This window comes from Heptranchias perlo, unplaced genomic scaffold (assembly GCF_035084215.1).
Source record: "Heptranchias perlo isolate sHepPer1 unplaced genomic scaffold, sHepPer1.hap1 HAP1_SCAFFOLD_151, whole genome shotgun sequence".
Lineage (NCBI taxonomy): Eukaryota > Metazoa > Chordata > Chondrichthyes > Hexanchiformes > Hexanchidae > Heptranchias > Heptranchias perlo.
This window is the reverse complement of record NW_027138763.1, coordinates 3,897-30,929: the sequence shown is the minus strand read 5'-3', so window position 1 is coordinate 30,929 and position 27,033 is coordinate 3,897. Positions and strand designations below refer to the sequence as shown.

At 50.1% G+C, this 27,033-nt stretch overlaps 1 protein-coding gene across 1 annotated transcript in view; it reads left to right on the top strand.

Annotated features, from left to right (window-relative positions):
- The window catches only part of LOC137309164 (mitogen-activated protein kinase kinase kinase 13-like), a gene marked incomplete at its 3' end in the record, with an annotated part of 44,485 nt that extends 19,920 nt beyond the window's left edge, over positions 1–24,565 (top strand). The window contains exons 4-10 of the mRNA XM_067977444.1: positions 922–1,080; positions 2,317–2,475; positions 5,945–6,053; positions 7,687–7,796; positions 18,133–18,249; positions 19,158–19,295; positions 23,875–24,565. Coding sequence (XP_067833545.1) covers positions 922–1,080; positions 2,317–2,475; positions 5,945–6,053; positions 7,687–7,796; positions 18,133–18,249; positions 19,158–19,295; positions 23,875–24,565 — 1,483 coding nt within the window. The remainder of the gene's footprint in view (positions 1–921; positions 1,081–2,316; positions 2,476–5,944; positions 6,054–7,686; positions 7,797–18,132; positions 18,250–19,157; positions 19,296–23,874) is intronic.
- Positions 24,566–27,033: the final 2,468 nt, after the last annotated feature.

Genomic DNA, 27,033 nt, shown 5'->3' with positions numbered 1-27,033 from the left:
CCCGGGAGTGAATTACAGGCTGGAATCTAATCGAGGGTTCGGGTGGTTTATATATAGACTAACAGATACCCGGGAGTGAATTACAGACTGGAATCTAATCGAGGGTTCGGGTGGTTTATATATAGAATAACAGATACCCGGGAGTGAATTACAGGCTGGAATCTAATCGAGGGTTCGGGTGGTTTATATATAGAATAACAGATACCCGGGAGTGAGTTACAGACTGGAATCTAATCGAGGGGTTCGGGTGGTTTATATACAGAATAACAGATACCCGGGAGTGAATTACAGACTGGAATCTAATCGAGGGGATCGGGTGGTTTTTATTTGGAATAACGGATACCTGGGAGTGAGTTGCAGACTGGAATCTAATCGAGGAGATCTGCGGGTTTATATATAGAATAACAGATACCTGGAAGTGAGTTACAGGCTGGAATCTAATCAAGGAGATCTGTGGGTTTATATATGGAATAACAGATACCCGGGAGTGAGTTACAGGCTGGAATCTAATCGAGGGGATCGGGTGGTTTATATATGGAATAACAGATACCCGGGAGTGAGTTACTGACTGGAATCTAATCGAGGGGTTTGGGTGGTTTATATATAGAATAACAGATACCCGGGAGTGAGTTACACGTGTCTGAGCACTCGCTGATCTCGACCCCCACCTCTGATGTTAAATAGCTGTGTCCCGGCTCCTACACGAAAATAGCCCCTCAGAAGATACCAGTGATTGGCTTTTGCCCCAGGAAGAGTTGACATGTTTAGGTGGGGGCGGATTGGAAGAGTGTTTTAGACTTAACCTGCTCCAGCCACCTGTACTGACGATGTGCTGATTGACAGCTTGGTGACCCCTGATGTTAGCAAGTACCTCGGGACGGTTTAACAGGCTCGGGCTCGGGCCCCTCTCTCCCGTTTCAGTGTGCTGGTTACCCACGACGACACTGTGAAGATCTCCGACTTTGGCACCTCCAAGGAGCTGAGCGACAAGAGCACGAAAATGTCCTTTGCTGGAACTGTGGCCTGGATGGCGCCCGAGGTCATTCGCAACGAGCCCGTGTCGGAGAAGGTGGACATTTGGTGAGTAGTGAGTGGGATCGGATCTAAGTGTGGCAATGTGACTCCCCGTTCACCAGATACTGAGCAGAGGCCCACATCTGGTGCGGTACAAGTGTGGCAGTGTGACTCCCCGTTCACCAGATACTGAGCAGAGGCCCACATCTGGTGTGGTACAAGTGAAGGAGTTAAACTCGTAACTTCAAATACAATGAGTTGAAAAACCGGGGCTTTTATCATCAGAACAATGGGGCGATATGGTGGAAGCATTTAAAATTATCAAAGGCTGGGAAACAGGTCGTTTCCTGTAGTTATGAGATCAAAAATGAGGAGCCATAGATAGAAGATTAAAGGTAATGGAAGGGAGGGCAAGAGAAACTGCTTTAAACTTCTTTACTGTTTTCAAATCCCTCCATGGCCTCGCCCCCTCCCTATCTCTGTCACCTCCTCCAGCCCAACAACCCTCCGAGATCTCTGCACTCCTCCAACTCTAGCCTCTTGCACATCCCCGATTTTAATCGCTCCACCGTTGGTGCACAGAGAGCTGTGAGGATGTGGAACTCGCTCCCAGGGTCAGTGGTTGAGGCAGAAACTATGTCAACATTCAAGATTAGATTAGATAGGTAATGAAGGAAAAAGGGGGAGAAGGGATATGGGGACAGGGAGGGTAAATGATCCTACAAGAACAGGGGAGTAGGACTAATTGGATAACTCTTTCAAAGAGCCGGCACGGACACGATGGGCCGAATGGCCTCATTTTGTGATATATGATTCTAAATGTGATTCGGACTATTTCCTTGCGTGGAGGGTAACCACAGACACAGACTGGTTGGGCCAAATGGCCTATTTCTGTGTTGTGACCTCTGTGTATTTCTATGTGATCTGTGCCGGAGTGGGTGGCCGTACGGTCCTGCGTCCTTTGAATGCGTTGATTTCAGAGGGAAAATCAGCCCAAGTCCCACAGGCCAAAGGCCCAGTGTTTGGTCCCGCTGACCCACCCAGCCCCTTTGCCCCTCGTTCTCACTGAGATTGATAACGGGTGCCATTTGTAGCCGGGGGGCGGTCATGTCATCGTGTATCGTTCCACACAGAGAGGCGATGAGCTGCCCTCTGAGCTTCTTCACACTGAAGCCTGAGCTGCGATGGGAGATCTTTCTGTTTCCTGGTCGCTTGCATTTCTGGTGGGGTTAGAATTTCACCTGCCATTCTGTTTGTTCCCCCCCCCCCCACCCCCACCTTCCTCCCCCTCTCTCTCGGCAGGTCGTTCGGTGTGGTGTTATGGGAACTGCTCACTGGGGAGGTGCCCTACAAGGACGTGGATTCGTCGGCCATTATCTGGGGTGTAGGCAGCAACAGTCTGCACCTGCCCGTCCCGTCTACCTGTCCAGATGGCTTCAAGATCCTTATGAAGCAAACCTGGTGAGAACAAACACCCACCCCACCCCCCGTCCCCCCACCAGCCTACCCGGTCATCGACGGTTTTAGGCACAGGCCGGCCAACGGAAAAGGAGTCTCGGAAAAGGTGCCACCGATCACCAAAGGCGTGGGGGAGAATCGGCCACTCCCGGGCACGGAGGAGGGGGGAGAGAGAGAGTGAGAGTGAGGTGGGGGAGAGAGTAAGTGGGGGGGAGAGAGAGAGAGTGAGGTGGGAGAGAGAGAGAGAGGTGGGGGAGAGAGTAAGGGGGGGGAGAGAGGGGGTGTGAGAGAGAGAGAGAGAGAGCGAGTGTGAGGTGGGGGGAAGAGAGTGAGGGGGGGAGAGAGAGAGAGAGTGAGGTGGGGGAGAGAGGGGGTGTGAGAGAGAGAGAGAGTGTGAGGTGGGGGAGAGAGTAAGGGGGGGGAGAGAGGGGGTGTGAGAGAGAGAGAGAGAGTGAGGTGGGGGGAGAGAGAAAGGGGGGGGGAGAGAGAGAGAGTGAGGTGGGAGAGAGAGAGAGGTGGGGGGGAGAGAGAAAGAGTGAGGTGGGGGAGAGAGGGGGTGTGAGAGAGAGAGAGAGAGTGTGAAGGGGTGAGAGGGTGAGGGTGGGAAGAGAGAGAGAGTGAGGTGGGGGGAGAGAGTGAGGTGGGGGGAAGAGAGAGAGAGTGAGGTGGGGGAGAGAGGGGGTGTGAGAGAGAGAGAGAGAGAGAGAGAGTGAGGTGGGGGAGAGAGGGGGTGAGAGAGAGAGAGTAAGGGGGGAGAGTCAGGAGGGCAGAGAGAGCCGGGGGGGGGGGGTGCGGGGAGAGCCGGGGGGTGAGAGCCAGGGGAGGGCGGGGAGAGAGCCAGGGGAGGGGCCTGTAGCAAGCTGGCACAAGGGGCCTGTTGGGTGGAGGATCTGCGGGTGATTTCTCGGGGGTGGAAGGGCGGGGGAGGGGGGCGTTCACTGGACAGTGATCTGGGCCGAGAGGTGAAACGCAGCCTGTGCCCCTCAATGACGTGCCCGGGCTGCGTGGTACGTGGCAGCTGGTGGGCCAGCCTCCGTGCCTCCCTGCCGGGTGGGTGCTGCCTGGCATCACTGTCTGGGTCACACTGAGCGGGGGAGGAGGAGGGGGGGGTCGGTGAATGAAGTGACCCTCCCTGCCCACACTCAGTGCTCACCAGGATGCTGCACCCGGTGCACATCACCGCCCTCCAGTGGCTGACAGTGCACACTACAGTAGTGCAATAAGCTGCACCTGGGAACGAGTCGTGTAACTGATTGGCCACTCACATGCACGGCCGCTTGAGTGAGATGTCAGAGGCCAGCTCGTCGCCCTGCAAATGTAGTCTGCACAGCGCACAATAGCCCCCCAATCTCACTGAACTGCTCAGGTCTCACCGTAGCTGGGTCTATGTCTTTCTCCCTCTGTCTCTCTCTCTCATCTCTCTGTCTGTCTCTCTTGCTGTCTGTATCTCTCTCTCTCTTGCTGTCTGTATCTCTCTCTCTCTCTGTCTCTTCCTCTGTATCTCTCTCTCTCTGACTCTCTCTCTCTCTCTCTCTCTGTCTCTCTCTCTATCTGTCTTTCTCTCTTTCTGTCTCTCCCTGTCTCTGTCTCCCCCTGTTTCTCCCTCTGTTTCTCTCTGTCTCTGCCTGTCTCTCTCTCTCTCTCTCTATCTCTGTCTGCCTCTCTCACCCTGTCTAGGCTGACACTTCAGTGCAGTGCTGAGGGAGTGCTGGACTGTTGGAGATGCAGTCCTTAGGATGAGACATTAAACCGAGGCTCCCTCTGCCCTCTCAGATGGATGTAAAAGATCCCATCACTCCATTTCGGAGAAGAGCAGGGGAGTTCTCCCCAGTGCCTTGGGCCAATATTTATCCCTCAAACAAATTAAAACAGATTATCTGCCATTTATTGTTTGCAAATTTTGCTGCTGTGTTTCCTACATTACAACAGTGACTAAACTGCCATACTTTGTTGGCTGTGAAGGGCTTTGGGACGTCCTGAGATTGTGAAAGGCAATATTAAAATTTCTATTTTTTTTTCTCTCCCTCTCTCTCTCTGTCTGTCTGTCCTGCTGTCTCTATCCCTCTCTTGCCCTCTTTTTCCATCTATCTTTCTATCTATCTCTTTCTCTCCCTCTCTCCCTCTCTCTCTGTCTATGACACAGTTGACCACGCCATCCTCCTCCAATGCCTCTCCTCCATCGTCCACCTGGGTGGGACTGTGCTCGCCTTGTTCCATCCTTATTTATCTAGTCGTAGCCAGAGAATCTCCTGCAATGGCTTCTCGTCCTGCTCCTGCAAGGATCTATCCTTGACCCCCTCCTAATTCTCATCTACAGGCTGCCCCTCGGCGACACCATCCGAAAACATGACGTCAGGTTCCACATGTTCGCTGACAATACCCAGCTCTACCTCACCACCACCTCCCTCGACCCCTCCACTGTCTCTCATTTGTCACGCTGCTTGTCCGACATCCAATATCAGATAAGCAGAAATTTCCTCCAACTAAATATTGGGAAGACCGAAGCCATTGCAAACTCCATTCCCTAGTCACCGACTCCATCCCTCTCCCTGGCCGCTGTCTGAGGCTGAACCAGACCGTTCACAACCTTAGCATCCTATTTGACCCTGAGATGAGCTTCTGACCCCATATCCGCTCCATCACCAAGACCGCCTACTTCCACCTCCGTAACATTGCCCGTCTGCGGCCCTGCCTCAGCTCATCTGCTGCTGAAACCCTCATCCATGCCTTTGTTACCTCTGGACTGGACTATTCCAACACTCTCCTGGCTGGCCTCCCATCTTCCACCCTTGAACTTGAGCTCATCCAAAACTCTGCTGCTCGTATCCTAACTCGCACCAAGTCCCGTTCACCCATCACCCCTGTGCTCACTGACCTACATTGGCTCCTTGTCTCTCTGTGACTCTCCATTTCTCTCCCTTTCTGTCTGTCTTTTTCTCTGTCTCTCAATATCTCTGTGTGTGTCTCTCTCTGTCTCTTTGTCTCTCTCTCTCTCTGTTTATGTCTCTCTCTCCCTCCCTTTCTGTCTCTGTCTGTATCTCTATCTCTCTCTCCCTGTGGCTGTGTCTGTCTTTCTCTGTCCCTGTCTCTTTCTGTCTCTCTCCTCTTCTGCTGGTTTGTCACCACTTTTATACTGTTCTGCACTGACCCATGCAAGTCTATTAAAGTTGCCAGTGAGGAGCCTGTGGACCCTGCGGAGCCTGGGGACCCTGCGGAGCCTGGGGACCCTGCGGAGCCTGTGGACCCTGCGGAGCCTGGGGACCCTGCGGACTCTGGGGACCCTGCGGACTCTGGGGACCCTGGCTGTGGATGCACGTTGGAAAAGACAGGGCTGATGCTGATTTGGGTCGTTCAGAACTATTGAAACACTGTCTTCCCAGGGCAGACTGAAGGGCAAACTCCTGATCTATGTAGTCTTGTGACGGTGGTGGGTGAGATGTGCTGCTAAACCAGTGCTGCCCTCTGCTTTCAGGCACAGTAAACCTCGCAACAGGCCATCCTTCCGACAGATTCTCCTCCACCTGGACATCGCCTCCGCTGACGTGCTGGGCACCCCTCAGGAGACCTACTTTAAATCCCAGGTAACACGGGACAGAGGCCGAGCCTCAGGGCTGAGACCAGCCCGAGAGACAGACACATCTTAAAACAAAGATACTTACAGGGCCTCCCCCGATAACCCACCGAGGTCAGTTGGCCTCAGTGTCGAGGGCGAGCGACAGAACGTCGGGCAGAGCATCCCCTCCTGGTCAGTGACATCTCCCCCCTCCTCCCCTCCAAGAGTGCACATGTGTGAACATCAGAGACCTTGACTGTGATGCCCTCCACAGTCAAACAGCCTGCTGCCAGTTCCCTACCTTGGCCTTACATGAAGATTGGCGATTTGGATGAGGTGCTGGAAGTTCGCCCAGTGCCCATGGAGCCGTTACCCCAGCAATGAAGCATCGCCTTGGGGAGAGGAGGAGGAGGGGGGGGGGTGGGAGTGAAGGATAACTTTTATAAATACTGCGTCAGTTTCGGAAGTTATCCCCAGATTTGTGCAGCGTTAAAGTACGTGGGATGCGAGATTTACTCCAGTGCCTGGATCGTCCTCGGAGCTGCTCCAGCATCGCCGGAAGTGCGTCAGAAAAGGATCCCGGCGAAAATAAAGCTGCTGAGCAGGAGCAGCACCGAGGAAATTCCAGGCCCGTCAGTGTTGTGTGTCAGCCGTGGCTCAGTGGGTAGCAGAATCAGAAAGTCAGTGGCTTCAAGTCCCCACTCCAGAGTCCTAAGCCCATAATCCAGGCTGACACTCCCAGTGCAGTACTGAGGGAGTGCTGCACTGTCAGAGGTGCTGTCTTTTGGATGAGGCGTTAAACCGAGGCCCCTCAGGTGGATTGTAAAAAATCCCATGGCACTATTCGAAGAGAAGCGGGGGAGTTCTCCCCAGTGTCCTGGTCAATATTTATCCCTCAACCAACATCACTAAAACTGATGATCTGGTCATTATCACATTGCTGTTTGTGGGACCTTGCTGTGCGCAAATTGGCTGCCCCGTTTCCAGCATTTATACTGCGCCTTTAACGGACAAAACAAACATCCCAAGGGGCTTCACAGACACAAAATCAAAAATGTACAGAAGCACTTCATTGGCTGTGAAGCTCTTTGGGACTTCCTGAGGACATGAAAGGTGCCAAATTAATGCGTGTCCTTTTGTTTATGTGTCAGAGGATAACAGGGTCAGAGCCGCTGTGCTCACAGTCGCCATCAGTAACCATGGCAATCGTGCTACCCAAGACCCAATACCAGGCATTAATCTTGGCAAGTGGAATTTAAGCGAATGGTACAGATCACGCGGGGCGCTCGAGAATTGGAGTGGGACTAGTGCACATTCATCACTAGACACGGTTATAAACCCCCTCCCTCGATATCACACAGGGGCTGTGCTGGTCTCAAGCTCATGCCCCTGTCTGTGCTGAGTGAACCCATCTCATCGGGGCAGCTGTAGTGACATCACAGTTGGCCTCAGTACCCCTTGGCTGGAGAGGTAGGGGGGTGGTGGAACCAGCCAGGATTCCTGCTCCTGATCCCAACCCAGTGACTCCTGCTGGGAATGTGAATGTGTGGTGGTTGAGGATTGGGTTCAGCCGTGATGCCTCTACAGTCGAATAGCCTACTGACCATCTCCCATCTGGGTTCAGGAATCCCACTTGTAAAAAGAGCGCTCTTTGCTTACAGGCTGAATGGAGGGAAGAAGTGAAGAAGCACTTTGAAAAGATAAAGAGTGAAGGAACGTGTATCCATCGGTTAGATGAAGAATTAATCAGACGGAGGAGAGAGGAGCTAAGGTTTGTGCACTCCCTTAATACAGTCCATTCCTTGTAACTTTAACCCTTCACCATGGCCTTTGGATTGGCAGCGAGACTTTGGATTGGCAGTGAGACTTTGGATTGGTATTGAGACTTTGGATTGGTATTGAGACTTTGGATTGGTATTGAGACTTTGGATTGGCAGTGAGACTTTGGATTGGCAGTGAGACTTTGGATTGGTATTGAGACTTTGGATTGGTATTGAGACTTTGGATTGGCAGCGAGACTTTGGATTGGCAGCGAGACTTTGGATTGGCAGCGAGACTTTGGATTGGCAGCGAGACTTTGGATTGGTATTGAGACTTTGGATTGGTATTGAGACTTTGGATTCACAGCGAGACTTTGGATTGGTATTGAGACTTTGGATTGGTATTGAGACTTTGGATTGGTATTGAGACTTTGGATTGGCAGTGAGACTTTGGATTGGCAGTGAGACTTTGGATTGGTATTGAGACTTTGGATTGGTATTGAGACTTTGAATTGGCAGTGAGACTTTGGATTGGTATTGAGACTTTGGATTGGTATTGAGACTTTGAATTGGCAGTGAGACTTTGGATTGGCAGGGTCAGCAGCCCAGAACCGAACTCTCCTTTATCATTGTTCACTCCTCCCACCGTTACCGTTTTGAACTTTGCCGAGGTTTTCCAGGTACTCACCATGTAACTCGCTAACTCCACCTCTACCTCCAGCTGAACGGGCTTCCATCCAAGTGGAAAATCAAACTACTGGAGTGGAATCCCTTCAGTGGCCCCAAGGGTCCCCCTGCCCCACGGTTGCACTAACCCTCGTTCCAAGGGGGGGGAGCCATGTGGTGCAATTAGTCACTCTCAGGCCTTGGACTTGGGCCTGAACCTTGACCTGTCACTGCCATCTAGGGGGGCGAATCTTCACGCCCATTTCTGAGCAGTTTGTTACTGTGCAGTAACCATCCAAGTCTGTGCTAGTTTCCAGTACAGACTCTAACCTCATTGAGGCCTAGGGGTTGCCAACCCTCCAGGATTGCCCTGGAGTCTCCAGGAATTAAAGATTAATCCCCTGGACACTGCTGCAAGCAAACGCCCAGGAAAAAATTATAGGGGCATTTAAAGAATTTGATATTTTTCTTTCACTTTCTTTGAACACTTTCATTTATTATTTATAAAAATATTAGAGATGGGAAAAAAGGTTGATTGACTGGATGGGGCCGTTGGAGGCGGGAGGTCATGTGATAAAAGCTCCAGGAATACGTCCAACTCGAGTTGGCAACCCTATTAAGGCAGCTGTCCTCATTGTGCAGTCAGTGCCTCACACGATCTTGGACCCTGAGCAGAATGAGTATGTTGTTTCAGGCGTTATTCGAACCGGAACAGAAATTGAGACGGGAAAGCAGATGGTTATTTTTCTCTAGACAAATATTGCAACGGTGAAACTTAGAAACTTACAGTTACCAAATTTTTCCGACTAGTATTTATACAGTTAATGTGAGGAGGTGTGGTCACTCACAATTGTTTCCCTTCCCCTGCACACCTTCTAACTCATCACCAGACTCATTCCTCACTTGCCCGATTGCTGCAGGTTTGACCACTGCAGACTGCAGTCCGTTAGCGAGCGGACATCTTACATCTTCTTGCACACTTGTCTGGCACTGGACTCTGTGTATTGCACTTGCTTAATGTTAACTGAACAGCAGAGGGCCCCCTTAAGGGAGTAAACACATTGCAGCAATAACACTCCAGGGTCTTCTCTTGCTTTGCTGTTTGTTATTCTTTGACGCGAATGGTCCAGAGGGTCTGGAAGTAAAAGGAGCTCGTTATTACCACACCAATACGAGTGCTTATCCGGACATTACAGTGACCTTCTCCATCGTTGTTTTTTCTCTGCAGTGTGTCAGTAAGAAACAGTGAGACATTCAATGTCCAGTTATTCCCCTAATTGGCCGCTTGGCTCATTTGCTAGCGTTCTTTCCTGCCACCCCCAAGTCACAAGGATTCGGGTTCATGCCCCATTTCCAGAGACTTGACCATATAATCCAGACTGACACTCCAGTACAGTACTGAGGGAGTGTTGCACTGTCAGAGGTGTCGTCTTTCAGATGAGATGTTAAACCGGGGTCCCGCCTGCCCCCTCAGGTGGGCGTAAAAGATCCCACGACCACTATTCGAAGAAGAGGTTCTACGGATGGGCTAATCGCCTCAACCAACGTCACAAGATACAGATTAGCCAGTCACTCGTCCATTTGCTGTTTGTGGGATCTTGCTGTGCTGACTTAACAGCAGTGACCACATTTCAGAATTGGTTGCAAAGGGCTTCGGGGCATCCCGAGGAGGCAATAAGGCGCTACAGGTTGTCCTATGAGGAGAGATTGAGTAGAATGGGCCTATACTGTCTGGAGTTTAGAAGAATGAGAGATGATCTCATTGGAACATATAAGATTATTAGAGGGCTTGACAGGATAGATGCCGAGAGGATGTTTCCCCTGGCTGAAGAGTCGAGAACTAGGGGTCATAGTTTCAGGATAAGGGGTCGGCCATTTAGGACTGAGGTGAGGAAACATTTCTTCACTCAGAGGGCTGTGAATCTTTGGAATTCTCTACCCCAGAGGGCTGTGGATGCTGAGTCATTGAGTGTATTCAAGGCTGAGATCGATAGATTTTTGGACTCCACGGGAATCAAGGGATATGGGAATCAGGTGGGAAAGTGGAGCTAAGGTAGAAGATCAGCCATGATCTTATTGAAAGGCGGAGCAGGCTCAAGGGGCCATATGGCCGACTCCTGCTCCTATTTCTTATGTTCTCATATTCTTATATCTTATGTAGAATTACATAGAACCTACAGCACAGAAATAGGCTGGTCTATGCCGGTGTTTATTCTCCACACGAGCCTCCTCCCTCCCTACTTCATCTAACCCTATTACAATATCCTTCTATACCTTCCTCCCTCATGTGTTTAGCCAGCTTTCCCTTAAATGTGTCTATGCTATTCGCCTCAACTACTCCTTGTGGTAGCGAGTTCCACATTCTAACCACTCTCTGGGTCAAGAAGTTTCTCCTGAATTCCTTATTGGATTTATTGGTGACTATCTTATATTTATGGCCCCTAATTCTGGTCTTCCTCGCAAGTGGAAACATCTTCTCTATGTCTACCCTATCAAACTCTTTCATAATCTTAAAGACCTCTATCAGGTCACCCCTCAGTCTTCTCTTTTCTAGAGAAAAGAGCCCCAGCCTGTTCCATCTTTCCTGATAGGTATAACCTCTCAGTCCTGGTATCAGCCTAGTAAATCTTTTTTGCACCTTCTCCAATGCCTCTATATCCTTTTTATAATATGGAGACCAGAACTGTTCACAGTGTGGTCTAATCAAGGTTCTATACATGTTTAACATAACTTCTTGGCTTTTCAAGTAAGGCATTTGACAAGGTCCCAAATGGCAGACTGGGGGTCAGAAAGGTAAAAGCCCATGGGATACAGGGAAATGTGGCGAATTGGATCCAAAATTGGCTCAGTGACAGGAAACAAAGGGTAAAAGTTGATGGATGTCTTTGCGAATGGAAATCCGTTTCCAGTGGTGTGGCACAGGGCTCAGTGTTGGGTCCCTTGCTGTTTGTGGTATATATTAATGATTTGGACTTGAATGTAGGGGGCATGATTGGCAAATTTGCAGACGACACAAAAATTGGCCGTGTAGTTGATAGTGAAGAGGGTAGCTGTAGACTCCAAGATGATATCAATGGGTTGGTGAAGTGGGCGGAAAAGTGGCAAATGGAGTTCAACCCAGAGAAGTGTGAGGTAATACACTTAGGGAGGGCAACATTGACTGGGACAGCCATAGCATTAGGGGCTTGGATGGAGAGAAATTTGTTGAGTGTATTCAGGAGGAATTTCTCATTCAGTATGTGGATGGCCCGACTAGAGAGGGGGCAAAACTTGACCTCCTCTTGGGAAATAAGGAAGGGCAGGTGACAGAAGTGTTAGTGAGGGATCACTTTGGGACCAGTGATCATAATTCCATTAGTTTTAAGATAGCTATGGAGAAGGATAGGTCTGGCCCAAAAGTTAAAATTCTAAATTGGGGAAAGGCCAATTTTGATGGTATTAGACAGGAACTTTCAGAAGTTGATTGGGAGAGTCTGTTGGCAGGCAAAGGGACGTCTGGTAAGTGGGAGGCTTTCAAAAGTGTGTTAACCAGGGTTCAGGGTAAGCACATTCCTTATAAAGTGAAGGGCAAGGCTGGTAGAAGTAGGGAACCTTGGATGACTCGGGAGATTGAGGCACTAGTCAAAAATAAGAAGGAGGCATATGACATGCATAGGCAGCTGGGATCAAGTGGATCCCTTGAAGAGTATAGAGATTGCCGGAGTAGAGTTAAGAGAGAAATCAGGAGGGCAAAAAGGGGATATGAGATTGCTTTGGCAGATCAGGCAAAGGTGAATCCAAAGAGCTTCTACAAATACATAAAGGGCAAAAGGGTAACTAGGGAGAGAGTAGGGCCTCTTAAGGATCAACAAGGTCATCTATGTGCGGAACCACAAGAGATGGGTGAGATCCTGAATGAATATTTCACATCGGTATTTACGGTTGAGAAAGGCATGGATGTTAGGGAACTTGGGGAAATAAATAGTGATGTCTTGAGGAGTGTACATATTACAGAGAGGGAGTTGCTGGAAGTCTTAACGCGCATCAAGGTAGATAAATCTCCGGGACCTGATGAAATGTATCCCAGGACGTTATGGGAGGTTAGGGAGGAAATTGCGGGTCCCCTAGCAGAGATATTTGAATCATCCACCGCTACAGGTGAGGTGCCTGAAGATTGGAGGGTAGCAAATGTTGTGCCTTTGTTTAAGAAGGGCGGCAGGGAAAAGCCTGGGAACTACAGACCAGTGAGCCTGACATCTGTAGTGGGTAAGTTGTTAGAGGGTATTCTGAGGGACAGGATCGACAGGCATTTGGAGAGGCAGGGACTAATTAGGAACAGTCAGCATGGTTTTGTGAGAGGAAAATCATGTCTCACGAATTTGATTGAGTTTTTTGAAGGGGTAACCAAGAAGATAGATGAGGGCTGTGCAGTAGACGTGGTCTACATGGACTTCAGCAAAGCATTTGACAAGGTACCGCATGGTAGGTTGTTACATAAGGTTAAATCTCATGGGATCCAAGGTGAGGTAGCCAATTGGATACAAAATTGGCTTGACGACAGAAGACAGAGGGTGGTTGTAGAGGGTTGTTTTTCAAACTGGATGCCTGTGTCCAGCGGTGTGCCTCAGGGATCGGTGCTGGGTCCGCTGTTATTTGTTATTTATATTAATGATTTGGATGAGAATTTAGGAGGCATGGTTAGTAAGTTTGCAGATGACACCAAGATTGGTGGCATTGTGGACAGTGAAGAAGGTTATCTGGGATTGCAACGGGATCTTGATAAATTGGGCCAGTGGGCCGATGAATGGCAGATGGAGTTTAATTTAGATAAATGTGAGGTGATGCATTTTGGTAGATCGAATCGGGCCAGGACCTACTCCGTTAATGGTAGGGCGTTGGGGAGAGTTATAGAACAAAGAGATCTAGGAGTACAGATTCATAGCTCCTTGAAAGTGGAGTCACAGGTGGATAGGGTGGTGAAGAAGGCATTCAGCATGCTTGGTTTCATTGGTCAGAACATTGAATGCAGGAGTTGGGATGTCTTGTTGAAGTTGTACAGGGCATTGGTGAGGCCACACTTGGAGTACTGTGTACAGTTCTGGTCACCCTATTATAGAAAGGATATTATTAAACTAGAAAGAGTGCAGAAAAGATTTACTAGGATGCTACCGGGACTTGATGGTTTGACTTACAGGGAGAGGTTAGACAGACTGGGACTTTATTCCCTGGAGAGTAGGAGGTTAAGGGGTGATCTTATAGAAGTCTATAAAATAATGAGGGGCATAGATAAGGTCGATAGTCAAAATCTTTTCCCAAAGGTAGGGGAGTCTATAACGAGGGGGCACAGATTTAAGGTGAGAGGGGAGAGATACAAAAGGATCCAGAGGGGCAATTTTTTCACTCAAAGGGTGGTGAGTGTCTGGAACGAGCTGCCAGAGGCAGTAGTAGAGGCGGGTACAATTTTGTCTTTTAAAAAGCATTTGGACAGTTACATGGGGAAGATGGGTATCGAGGGATATGGGCCAAGTGCAGGCAATTGGGACTAGCTTAGTGGTATAAACTGGGCGACATGGACATGTTGGGCCGAAGGGCCTGTTTCCATGTTGTAACTTCTATGATTCTATGATTCTATAAACAGTAAAGGGGAATACGCAGTAAACGGGAATATATTGAGAGGGGTAGAGGAAGTGAGAGACCTCAGAGTGCATGTGCACAGGTCCCTGAAGGTGGGAGTACAGGTAGATAAGGTTGTGAAGAAGGCATACGGAATGCTCTGTTATTAGCCGAGGTACAGAATACAAAATCAGGGATGTAATGATGGAACTGTATAAAACGTTGGTAAGGCCACAGCTGGAGTATTGTGCGCAGTTCTGGTCACCACCTTACAGGAAGGACGTAATTGCTCTGGAGAGAGTGCAGAGAAGATTTACAAGAATGTTGCCTGGGCTTGAAAATTGCAGCTACGAGGAGAGATTGGATAGGCTGGGGTTGTTTTCTTTGGAGCAGAGGAGGCTGAGGGATGACTTGATTGAGGTGTATAAAATTATGAGGGGGCCCAGATAGAGTAGACAGGAAGTACCTGTTTCCCCTAGCAGAAAGTTCAAGAACTCGAGGACATAGATTTAAGCTGATTGGCGGAAGGATTCGAGGGGACATGAGGAAAAGCTTTTTTACCCAGAGGGTGGTGGGTGTATGGAATTTGCTGCCTGAATTGGTGGTAGAGGCAAGGACCCTCAACTCTTTTAAAAAGTACCTGGACCTGCACCTAAAGTACTGTAAGCTGCAGGGCTACGGACCGGGTGCTGGAAGGTGGGATTACAATGGGCACCTGATTGTTCTTCGAGCCGGAGCGGACAAGATGGGCCGAATGGCCCCCTTCTGTGCTGTATCTTTTCTATAGTTCAATTCCATCTAGAAATGAACCCCAGTGCTTGGTTTGCTTTTTTTATGGCCTTATTAACCTGCATCACTACTTTTAGTGATTTGTGTATCTGTACCCGCAGGTCCCTCTGCTCCTCTACCCCATTTAAACTCTTATTTACAAGGAGTACGTGGCCTCCTTATTCTTCCTACCAAAATGTATCACCTCACACTTATCTATATTGAAATTCATTTGCCAACTGCACGTCCATTCTACAAGTTTATTAATGTCTTCCTGTATTTTGTCGCAGTCCTCTTCAGTATTAACTGTACCCCCCATATTGGTGTCATCCGCAAATTTTGAAATTGTACTTCCGATTCCCGAGTCCAAATCGTTTATGTAAATGGTGAACAACAGTGGTCCCAGTACCGATCCCTGTGGAACACCACCTCCCACCTTTTGCCAGTCTGAGTAACTCCCTTTAACTCCTACTCTCTGTTTTCTGTTTTGTATCCAGCTTGCTACCCATACTGCTGCTTGTCACATGACTCTACATGCTCTGAGTCATGAGTCTATTATGCAGTACCTTATCGAAGGCTTTTTGACAATCCAAATATATTACACCAACTGCATTACCCTTATCTACTCTTTCTGTTACTCCTTCAAAGAAATCAGTAAGGTTGGTCAAGTATGACTTTCCCTTTCTGAAATCCGTGCTGACTATTCTTTGTTATATTTTCAGTTTCTAGATGTTTTTCTATTACATCTTTGAGTCAGGATTCCATTGTCTTTCCTACCACTGACATTAGGTAACTGGTCTATAGTTCCCTGGAATTGTTCAATCTCCCTTTTTAAATATAGGAATCACATTACCTGTCCCCCAGTCATAGAGTCATAGAGTTATACAGCACGGATAGAGGCCCTTCGGCCCATCGTGTCCGCGCCGGCCATCAGCCCTGTCTACTCTAATCCCATATTCCAGCATTTGGTCCGTAGCCTTGTATGCTATGGCATTTCAAGTGCTCATCCAAATGCTTCTTGAATGTTGTGAGGGTTCCTGCCTCCATTGTTACATATATATAAAAATTCATTAGAAAAGGGAATCGTCCTCTGGCACGATTCCCTTTTCTAATGAATTTTTATATATATGTAACAATGCTTCTGCTATCTTTTCCCTAACTTCTTTTAATATCCGTGGATGCAATCCATCTGGACCAGGGGTTTTATCCTTTATAAATTTGATTAGTTTATCAATTATCTCCCCCCTTTCTATCTTAAATGTCTTTATATCTTTTTGATCTCTTCTTCTAAGTTATGCCCACCATGTTAGTCGCCCTGGCAAATACTAAGGCTAAGAAATTATTTAATATTCCTGCCATTTCGCTGTCATTACCAGTGAGTTTACCTTGTATCCCTTAGTGGCCCTATCCTGACTTTTCTTTTGTTATTTATGTGTCTGTAGAATACGATACTATTTCTTTTTATATTCCCTGATAATTTAATTTTATAGTTTTTCTTTGCCTTCCTAATTGTTTTTTTGACTTCTTTCCTAACCTTTTCGATTTCCCTTTTGTCATCCTCTAATGTCTATGTACTTAGTGTATGGCTTTTTCAATTATTCCCTTATTTCTTTATTCAGCCTTGGTGTGTCATTACTGGCTAGTTTGTTCTTGCTTTTTAGTGGGATATATTTCTCCTGGACTCTATTGATTGCCGTTTTAAATGTTTACTGCTGTTCTATTTCTTTGTTTGTCAGTACATTTTCCAAATTTATTTTCCCTAGTTCCATTCTCATCCCCTTAAAATCAGCTTTTCTCCAATTTATTAATTTGGACTTTGTCTTACTTATCTTCTTCTCAATATTAATACTATTGCCTAAATATTCCCCCATGCTTATTTCTCTTATCTGCTCTGGTTCATTTCCCATTACTAGATCCAGCAGAGCTTCCTCTCTTGTTGGGCTTTTTACATACTGGGTAAGAAAGGAATCCTGCACATTGTAAAAACTCCACTCCCTGTACCACTTTACCTACCTCATCTTGCCAGTTTATTTGGGGGTAGTTAAAATCTCCCATGATTATTATTCTATGTCCTTTACTCATTTCACATATTTGCTCACATATTTCTTCCTCCACCTTCTTTCCACTATTAGGTGGTCTGTGGTATATCCCTATTAACGTAATCAATCCTTTCTTGTCTTTTATTTCAATCTGTATGGATTCTGTTTCTATCCTTCTGTTAATGATGTCCCTTTTCTCCTACTGCCACTATGTTATCTCTAATTAGTACAGCTACTCCACCTCCCCTTCTTCCTTCCCTATTCTTTCTGATTATGTTATAACCTGCAATATTTACTTGCCAGTCCTGTTCTTTATATAGCCATGTTTGTTATTCCTTCAATATCTGGTTCCTCGCTACAGATTATTGCCTCCAGTTCCCCCGTTTTATTTTGGATACTGTGAACATTGTAATACAGGTAGTTTAATTCATCATTAATACTTGTTCCTTTTACTTTATTTTTAACAGTCCTTTTATACTTCTGGTTTATAACTCTATTTGTTTCTTGACCATTTATGTTATCTTTATTCCTCACCCTGGTCTCATCTCCTGCTTCCTTTATCTTTAAGCTTTTGTTATTGCTCCCAGATCCCTCGCCCCATCTTGCTTGTTTAAAGCATTATCCACCATCCTATTTATCCTTTCCACTAGGACTCTGGTCCCATTCCGGTTCAGATGGAGCCCTTCCCAGCAGTACAGCTCCTTCCTGTCTCGATGCAAATACTTTCTTGTATCCTAGAGAAGGCTGCTCAGCCTCGGTGTGGTAGAGAAGGCTGCTCAGTCTCGGTGTGGTAGAGAAGGCTGCTCAGTCTCGGTGTGGTAGAGAAGGCTGCTCAGTCTCGGTGTGGTAGAGAAGGCTGCTCAGTCTCGGTGTGGTAGAGAAGGCTGCTCAGTCTCGGTGTGGTAGAGAAGGCTGCTCAGTCTCGGTGTGGTAGAGAAGGCTGCTCGGCCTCGGTGTGGTAGAGAAGGCTGCTCGGCCTCGGTGTGGTAGAGAAGGCTGCTCGGCCTCGGTGTGGTAGAGAAGGCTGCTCGGCCTCGGTGTGGTAGAGAAGGCTGCTCAGTCTCGGTGTGGTAGAGAAGGCTGCTCAGTCTCGGTGTGGTAGAGAAGGCTGCTCAGTCTCGGTGTGGTAGAGAAGGCTGCTCAGTCTCGGTGTGGTAGAGAAGGCTGCTCAGTCTCGGTGTGGTAGAGAAGGCTGCTCAGTCTCGGTGTGGTAGAGAAGGCTGCTCAGTCTCGGTGTGGTAGAGAAGGCTGCTCAGTCTCGGTGTTGCTTCTTTCCTTCCAGGCACGCCCTGGACATCAGAGAACATTACGAGCGGAAGTTGGAGCGAGCCAACAATCTCTACATGGAACTCAGTGCCATCATGTTGCAGCTGGAGATCAGGGAGAAGGAACTCATAAAGTACGTACAAAAGCAACCGTAGCAATCTGAAATAAATTAAACACGCTGGAAATACACAGCAGGCCTATCCGCTTCTGAAAGAGAGAAAGGTTAAGGTTGGAGGTGGGCTGTACCAGAAGAGATCGCTGGTCTTTATCTCCTTCAGGTTCCATTTGATCATTTCTTTTATTCATTCTGGGCATGTGGGCATCCCTGGCAAGGCCGGCATTTATTGCCCATCCCTAGTTTCCCAGGTTTGATACAACTGGGTGTCTTGCTAGGCCACCTCAGAGGGCAGTTAAGAGTCAACCATGTTGGAGTCACAAATAGGCCCAGACCGGGTAAGGACGGCAGGTTTCCTTCCCTCAAGGACATTAGTGAACCAGTTGGGATTTTACAACAATTTAACAGCTTTTACTGATGCCAGCTTTTTATTTCCATTTTTTTAAAAACTGAATTGAAATTCTCAATCTGCTATGGTGGGATTTGAACTCACGTTCCCTGCATTTATTCCAGGCCTCTGGATTACCTCATTCCCCCCGTCCAATTTTCTCTCCATCTGCAGACACTGAATGTGGTTGGTGGGACTGTTCCACAGGCTCTGGTGCCTCTCCCGTATCTCACCCCCGGGTGACCCAGGCAGCGAGTGACAGGAGGCTGTCACCTCTGATCCTGATCCAATCCTCACCCACATGACCTTTGCAGCAGGGGTCACAGGAACCCTGACTGATCTAGGGGGGACGCTGATGCTAATTGTAGGGTCTCCATTGCTACTCCCTCTCCCCTCCCCAGGTTAGCTCAGCACTGACTGTAAATCATACCCCATCTGTGAGGCCTGGGCCTTTACCCCCCCTCCCCCCTCCCCCTCCCCACTTGTAGAGATAAGTCACTCCTTCAGAGAGCCCTGAGGCTGTTTTGTTGTATTGCAGACGTGAACAAGCTGTGGAGAAGAAATACCCGGGAACGTACAAGCGGCACCTGGTCAGACCCATAATCCGCACCAACGCTGTGGAGAAACTGATCAAGAAGAAGGCGCCAAGCCACAAACCCGGAGCTCAGGGGAAGAGGTGAGCGAGCGTGTAGACGGACTGGCTGATCACGCACCCTCAGTGAGGCTAGTTACGGTCCTGAGGCAGTGTCTCCCCCAGAGCCTTCATCACCAAGGAAAGAAAGCTTTTACTTTTGGTCAGCTGGGTGTCCCGACCCAATAGGAAACCTATCACCGTGCTAACAAATCTCCAAACCAATCTGTTGGCAGGCTTTCAGTTTGCCTGATGCGGAGAGCACACTCCCACCCCGTAGGGACGCGCCCCACTTACCGAAGCCAACTTTGGTTGGAACCTGAGGCAGGTTGGAAAAATCAAGGCTCGGGGATCACCAAGGGTGCCATGGATTCTGCTGGCATTTAACGAGTTCACACCACACAGTGTCCACCGGTCCCCTGTTGATTGCCCGGCAAGCAATGTCGGGAACGGACAGGGTTAAAACCGGCCCAATGTGTGCCTTGCACCATGTTCTAAGTGACTGCGATTAGTTGAAAACAAAAGGAATGAATTCTTTTGGGGATTCTTGCCGGACGTTCTACTTGGCTTCAGTGTTGCCGACTGTCCCCTAAACAAAGCTCGTGTCCCCGGGTGACTCTTTTACCTGCCCAGTATCCAGGCAGTTAATGAAATCAATGGGCATGAAAACCGGGCGGATTCTATAACGGGGGCTGATCCACAACGCCAACAACACGCCCAGGCCGTGAGTGGAAAACTGTGACCTACTTCATGGTCACAGTTGTTCAGTTCTGACTTGGGCTCACGGACTTTGGCTGGACTCACACTGGATTCAAACAGCAGTCAGACTGGACTCACACTGGATTCAAACAGCAGTCAGACTGGACTCACACTGGATTCAAACAGCACTCAGGCTGGATTCAGACGGGACTCACACTGGATTCAAACAGCACTCAGACTGGACTCACACTGGATTCAAACAGCACTCAGACGGGACTCTGGCTGGACTCAGACGGGACTCTGGCTGGACTCAGACGGGACTCAGACGGGACTCTGGCTGGACTCAGACGGGACTCTGGCTGGACTCAGACGGGACTCTGGCTGGACTCAGACGGGACTCTGGCTGGACTCAGACGGGGCTCTGGCTGGACTCAGACGGGGCTCTGGCTGGACTCAGACGGGGCTCTGGCTGGACTCAGACGGGGCTCTGGCTGGACTCAGACGGGGCTCTGGCTGGACTCAGACGGGGCTCTGGCTGGACTCAGACGGGGCTCTGGCTGGACTCAGACGGGGCTCTGGCTGGACTCAGACGGGGCTCTGGCTGGACTCAGACGGGGCTCTGGCTGGACTCAGACGGGGCTCTGGCTGGACTCAGACGGGGCTCTGGCTGGACTCAGACGGGGCTCTGGCTGGACTCAGACGGGGCTCTGGCTGGACTCAGACGGGGCTCTGGCTGGACTCAGACGGGGCTCTGGCTGGACTCAGACGGGGCTCTGGCTGGACTCAGACGGGGCTCTGGCTGGACTCAGACGGGGCTCTGGCTGGACTCAGACGGGGCTCTGGCTGGACTCAGACGGGGCTCTGGCTGGACTCAGACGGGACTCTGGCTGGACTCTGGCTGGACTCTGGCTGGACTCTGGCTGGACTCTGGCTGGACTCAGACGGGACTCAGACGGGACTCAGACCGGACTGACGCTGGACTCAGACCGGACTGACGCTGGACTCAGACCGGACTCTGGCTGGACTCAGACGGGACTCTGGCTGGACTCAGACCGGACTCTGGCTGGACTCAGACGGGACTCTGGCTGGACTCAGACGGGGCTCTGGCTGGACTCAGACGGGACTCTGGCTGGACTCTGGCTGGACTCTGGCTGGACTCTGGCTGGACTCTGGCTGGACTCAGACGGGACTCAGACGGGACTCAGACCGGACTGACGCTGGACTCAGACCGGACTGACGCTGGACTCAGACCGGACTCTGGCTGGACTCAGACGGGACTCTGGCTGGACTCAGACCGGACTCTGGCTGGACTCAGACGGGACTCTGGCTGGACTCAGACGGGACTCTGGCTGGACTCAGACGGGACTCTGGCTGGACTCAGACCGGACTCTGGCTGGACTCAGACGGGACTCTGGCTGGACTCAGACGGGACTCTGGCTGGACTCAGACGGGACTCTGGCTGGACTCAGACGGGACTCTGGCTGGACTCAGACGGGACTCTGGCTGGACTCAGACGGGACTCTGGCTGGACTCAGACGGGACTGACGCTGGACTCAGACGGGACTCTGGCTGGACTCAGACGGGACTGACGCTGGACTCAGACGGGACTGACGCTGGACTCAGACGGGACTGACGCTGGACTCAGACGGGACTGACGCTGGACTCAGACGGGACTGACGCTGGACTCAGACGGGACTGACGCTGGACTCAGGCCGGACTGACGCTGGACTCAGGCCGGACTGACGCTGGACTCAGGCCGGACTGACGCTGGACTCAGGCCGGACTGACGCTGGACTCAGGCCGGACTGACGCTGGACTCAGGCCGGACTGACGCTGGACTCCGGCCGGGCTCCGGCCGGGCTCTGGCTGGGCTCTGGCCGGGCTCAGACGGGGCTCTGGCTGGGCTCAGACGGGGCTCTGGCTGGGCTCAGACGGGGCTCTGGCTGTGCTCAGACGGGGCTCTGGCTGTGCTCAGACGGGGCTCTGGCTGTGCTCAGACGGGGCTCTGGCTGTGCTCAGACGGGGCTCTGGCTGTGCTCAGACGGGGCTCTGGCTGTGCTCAGACGGGGCTCTGGCTGTGCTCAGACGGGGCTCTGGCTGTGCTCAGACGGGGCTCTGGCTGTGCTCAGACGGGGCTCTGGCTGGGCTCAGACGGGGCTCTGGCTGGGCTCAGACGGGGCTCTGGCTGGGCTCAGACGGGGCTCTGGCTGGGCTCAGACGGGGCTCTGGCTGGGCTCAGACGGGACTGACGCTGGGCTCAGGCGGGACTCAGACCGGACTGACGCTGGACTCAGACCGGACTGACGCTGGACTCAGACCGGACTGACGCTGGACTCCGGACTGAACTGACGCTGGACTCAGACCGGACTGACGCTGGACTCAGACCGGACTGACGCTGGGCTCAGACCGGACTGACGCTGGGCTCAGACCGGTGACTGACGCTGGGCTCAGACCGGACTGACGCTGGGCTCAGACCGGACTGACGCTGGGCTCAGACCGGACTGACGCTGGGCTCAGACCGGACTGACGCTGGGCTCCGGCTGGGCTCTGGCCGGACTCAGACAGGGCTCAGACTGACTGAAGACCTGACCCCCACAGCCTCGGGTAAACCCACCTTCGAGCGAGGAGCTGGCTATCAAAGGGCCAGGACCCCAAACCTTCAGTCGTCTGCTTCCCGCAGGCCTGACACACGTCCGCCGTAGGCCGGGATTACATCTGTCAACTGCACCGGATAACTTGAAATACTTGTCATTGCGAACAGACGTTACCAAGCCTTGCACCTTTAATGACGTAGTTTGGCTGCCACTGACAGTGTTCAAACACAAGATAGTGCTTCTGTAACATGTCTGGAGCTGCTAGGGGTCAGTAGGTTCAAAATCAACAGCTTGGGCTATTTAAATAATTAATTAACATATTGATGACATTGACATATTGTACAGATCAGCCATGTTCTAATTGAATGGCGGGACAGGCTCAGGGGCTGAATGGCCTCCTCCTGTTCCTATGTAACACCACTTTGTTTGAAAGGAATCCAAATTCAAACACATATGAATTGACTTTGCCCAGTCAGGCTGTACCATGCCTTACTGTACCTCACAGACACAGCTAACAGGAACCAGCATCAAACAGTGTACAGCGGGCAGCGATAGAGAACAATCAACAAACCATCAGGGAGATTTTAGTCAATGTGTACATACCTATCACCTGATACCTGTAGTTCACTAAAACCACAGCATATTTAGATGTAAATAAAATAAATGTACACACTTCTTAACACCTTTAAACCCACGTTAAGGCTTCTGTAACCACTGACTTCCTATGAAACCCAAGGTAATGTCACACTAATGCAACTGGTATCGTTCTTCTGAGGCTGGTGCAGAAAAATACACTGTCAGGGCAATGTAGAGGGAGCTTTACTCTGTATCTAACCTGTGCTGTACCTGCCCTGGGAGTGTTTGACGGGACAGTGTAGAGGGAGCTTTACTCTGTGTCTAACCCGTGCTGTACCTGCCCTGGGAGTGTTTGATGGGACAGTGTAGAGGGAGCTTTACTCTGTATCTAACCTGTGCTGTACCTGCCCTGGGAGTGTTTGATGGGACAGTGTCGAGGGAGCTTTACTCTGTATCTAACCTGTGCTGTACCTGCCCTGGGAGTGTTTGATGGGACAGTGTAGAGGGTGCTTTACTCTGTATCTAACCCGTGCTGTACCTATCCTGGGAGTGTTTGATGGGACAGTGTGGAGGGAGCTTTACTCTGTATCTAACCTGTGCTGTACCTGCCCTGGGAGTGTTTGATGGGACAGTGTAGAGGGAGCTTTACTCTGTATCTAACCCGTGCTGTACCTGCCCATGTGTCCGTTGACCTTATGTGCCCTGTGCCGATGTGATCACTGTACATTAACCTGCTGCTGTTTTGTCTCCCACAGACCCGACCTCCTGAGGTCAGATGGCATCGTGCCGAGTGCGGAGGTCGGCCAGTCTCACTCGCCCTTATCCGGCAGCCCAAAGGTGTCCACGCCCCCGGGGAAGGCGAGGTACCGAAGCAAGCCGCGGCACCGGCGCGGCAACAGCAAGGGCAGCCACCAGGAGTTTGCGGGGGTCCTGAGGGCCATCGCCGCCCCGGAGGAGTGCGCCCTCCACCACCAGCACCGCCTGGGAGACGCAGCCAGCTGCGTGCACAACCTGAGGTACTTTGGCCCTGCGGCAGCGCTCAGGAGTCCTCACACTGACCGCCTGCAGTGCAAGATGTCCGGATCCAGCCCCGACCTTATCTCCACGACACTAGCCGCGAGCGGCAGGAGGAGCTCGGAGAACGGGGGCACAGCGGACAGCGGGCAAGGCACCGCCGATCAGGGGGCCTCGTGCCAAGACTGCAAGGGGGGCAGAAGAGTTGAGAGACTGTCCAATGGATGCGAGGTGGGCCGAGCCGCCCCGAGCCTCTCCCAATCACCAGCGCACCCCACCGTGGCTCCGTACCAGAGCCCCAGGCTTCAGGAGAGCAGTAGGCCCTCGGAGGAGAAGCAAGCGGAAAGCTGCAAACCAGGCCCTTCCCTCAGTGTCCCTCAGCACCTCACCCCACCAACACTACCTCGCAAGCTGAGAGCTCTTAGAAAGGAGGTAAGAATAGAACAAACCCTTCAGGCAGTTCCTGAGCTGGGCTAGCGAGAAACTAAAGAATCAGGGCAACTCTGGTATTTTTCCTTTTTCTTTCGTAGAATCGTAGAAAATTTACGGCACAGAAGGAGGCCATTCGGCCCATTGTGTCCACGCCGGCTGAGAAACGAGCCACCCAGCCTAATCCCACTTTCCCGCATTTGGTCCGTAGCCCTGCAGGTTACGGCTCTTCAGGTGCACATCCAGGTATTTTTTAATGAGTTGAGGGTTTCTGCCTCTACCACTCTTTCAGACAGTGAGTTCCAGACCCCCACCACCCTCTGGGTGAAAAATGATTTCCTCATTTCCGCTCTAATCCTTCTGCCAATCTCTTTAAATCTATGCCCCCCTGGTTATTGACCCCTCCGCTAAGGGAAGTAGGTCCTTCCTATCCACTCTATCTAGGCCCCCCATAATTTTGTATAACTCAATCAAATCTCCCCTCAGCCTCCTTTGTTCCAAGGAAAACAACCCCAGCCTATCCAATCTTTACTCATAGCTAAAATTCTCCAGTCCTGGCAACATCCTCCTAAATCTCCTCTGTACCCTCTCTAGTGCAATCACATCCTTCCTGTAATGTGGTGACCAGAACTGTACACAGTACTCAACCTGTGGCCTAACCAATGTTTTATACAGTTCCAGCATAACCTCCCTGCGTTTATATTCTATGCCTCGGCTAATAAAGGAAAGTTGTCCATATGCCTTTTTTAACCACCTTATCTACCTGTCCTGCTCCCTTCAGCGATCTGTGGACATGCACTCCAAGGTCCCTCACTTCCTCCACACCTCTCAGTATCCTCCCATTTATTGTGTACTCCCTTGTCTTGCTTGCTCTCCCCAAATGCATTACCTCACACTTCTCCAGATTGAACTCCATTTGCCACTTTTCTGCCCACCTGACCAGTCCATTGATATCTTCCTGCAGTCTACAGCTTTCCTCCTCACTATCAACCACACGGCCTATCTTTGTGTCACCCGCAAATTTCTTAATCATGCCCCCTACGTTTATGTCCAAATTGTTAATGTATACCACAAAAAGCAAAGGATCTAGTACCAAGCCCTGCGGCACCCCACTGGAAACAGCATTCTAGTCGCTAAAACACCCGTCGACCATTACCGTTTGCTTCCTGCCACTGAGCCAATTTTGGATCCAATTTGCCACATTCCCTTGGATCCCAAGGGACTTTACTTTTTTGACCAGTCTGCCATGTGGGACCTTGTCAAAAGCCTTGCTAAAATCCATGTAGACTACATCAATTGCGCTACCCTCATTGATCCTCCTTGTCACCTCCTCAAAAAATTCAATCAAGTTAGTCAGACACGACCTCCCCTTAACAAATCCATGCTGACTGTCCTTGATTAGTCCGTGCCTTTCTAACTGACAGTTTATCCTGACCCTCAGAATTGATTCCAGTAATTTGCCCACCACCGAGGTTAGGCTGACTGGCCTATAATTACTCAGTCCATCCTTCGCTCCCTTTTTAATCAACGGTACAACGTTAGCAGTCCCCCAATCCTCCGGCACCATACCTGTATCCAGTGAAGTTTGGAAAATGATTGTTAAAGCCTCTGCTATTTCCTCCCTGGCTTCTTTTAACAGCCTGGGATACATTTCATCCAGCCCTGGTGATTTATCTACTTTCAAAGATGCTAATCCCCTTAATACTTCCTCTCTCATTATGTTTATCCCATCCAATATTTCACACTCCTGCTCCTTAACTTCAATCCCTGCATCATCCCTCTTCTTTGTGAAGACAGATGCAAAGTATTCATTAAGAACCATACCCACATCTTCCGCCTCCACACATAGTTTACCTTTTTGGTCTCTAATAGGCCCTACTCTTTCCTTAGTTATCCTCTGGCTCTTAATGTATTTATAAAATATCTTTGGGTTTTCTTTGATTTTACCTGCTAATATTTTTTCATGCCCTCTCTTTGCTTTCCTAATTTTCTTTTTAACTTCACCCCTGAACTTTGTACACTCCTCTAAGCTTTCCGTACTATTGAGTTCCCGGTGTCTATCAGAGGCTTTCTTTTTCTGCCTTATCTTACTCTAGTGCCTTCCACAACCTCAGAATGTCCCAAAGCGCTTTACAGCCAATGAAGTACTTTTTTGAAGTGTAGTCACTATTGTAATGTAGGAAATGCAGCAGCCAAGATCCCACAAACAACAATGAGATAAATGACAGATAATCTGTTTTCGTGATGTTGATTGATGGATAAATATTGGCCAGGACACTGGGGAGAACTCCCCTGCTCTTCTTCAAAATAGTGCCATAGGATCTTTTAGGTTCCACCTGAGAGGGCAGATGGGGCCTCGGTTTAACATCTCATCCAAAAGACTGGCACCGGCTGACAGTACAGGCACTCCCCCAGTACTGCACAGAAGTGTCAGCCTGGATTTTGTGCTCAAGTCTCTGGAGTGTGGGGCT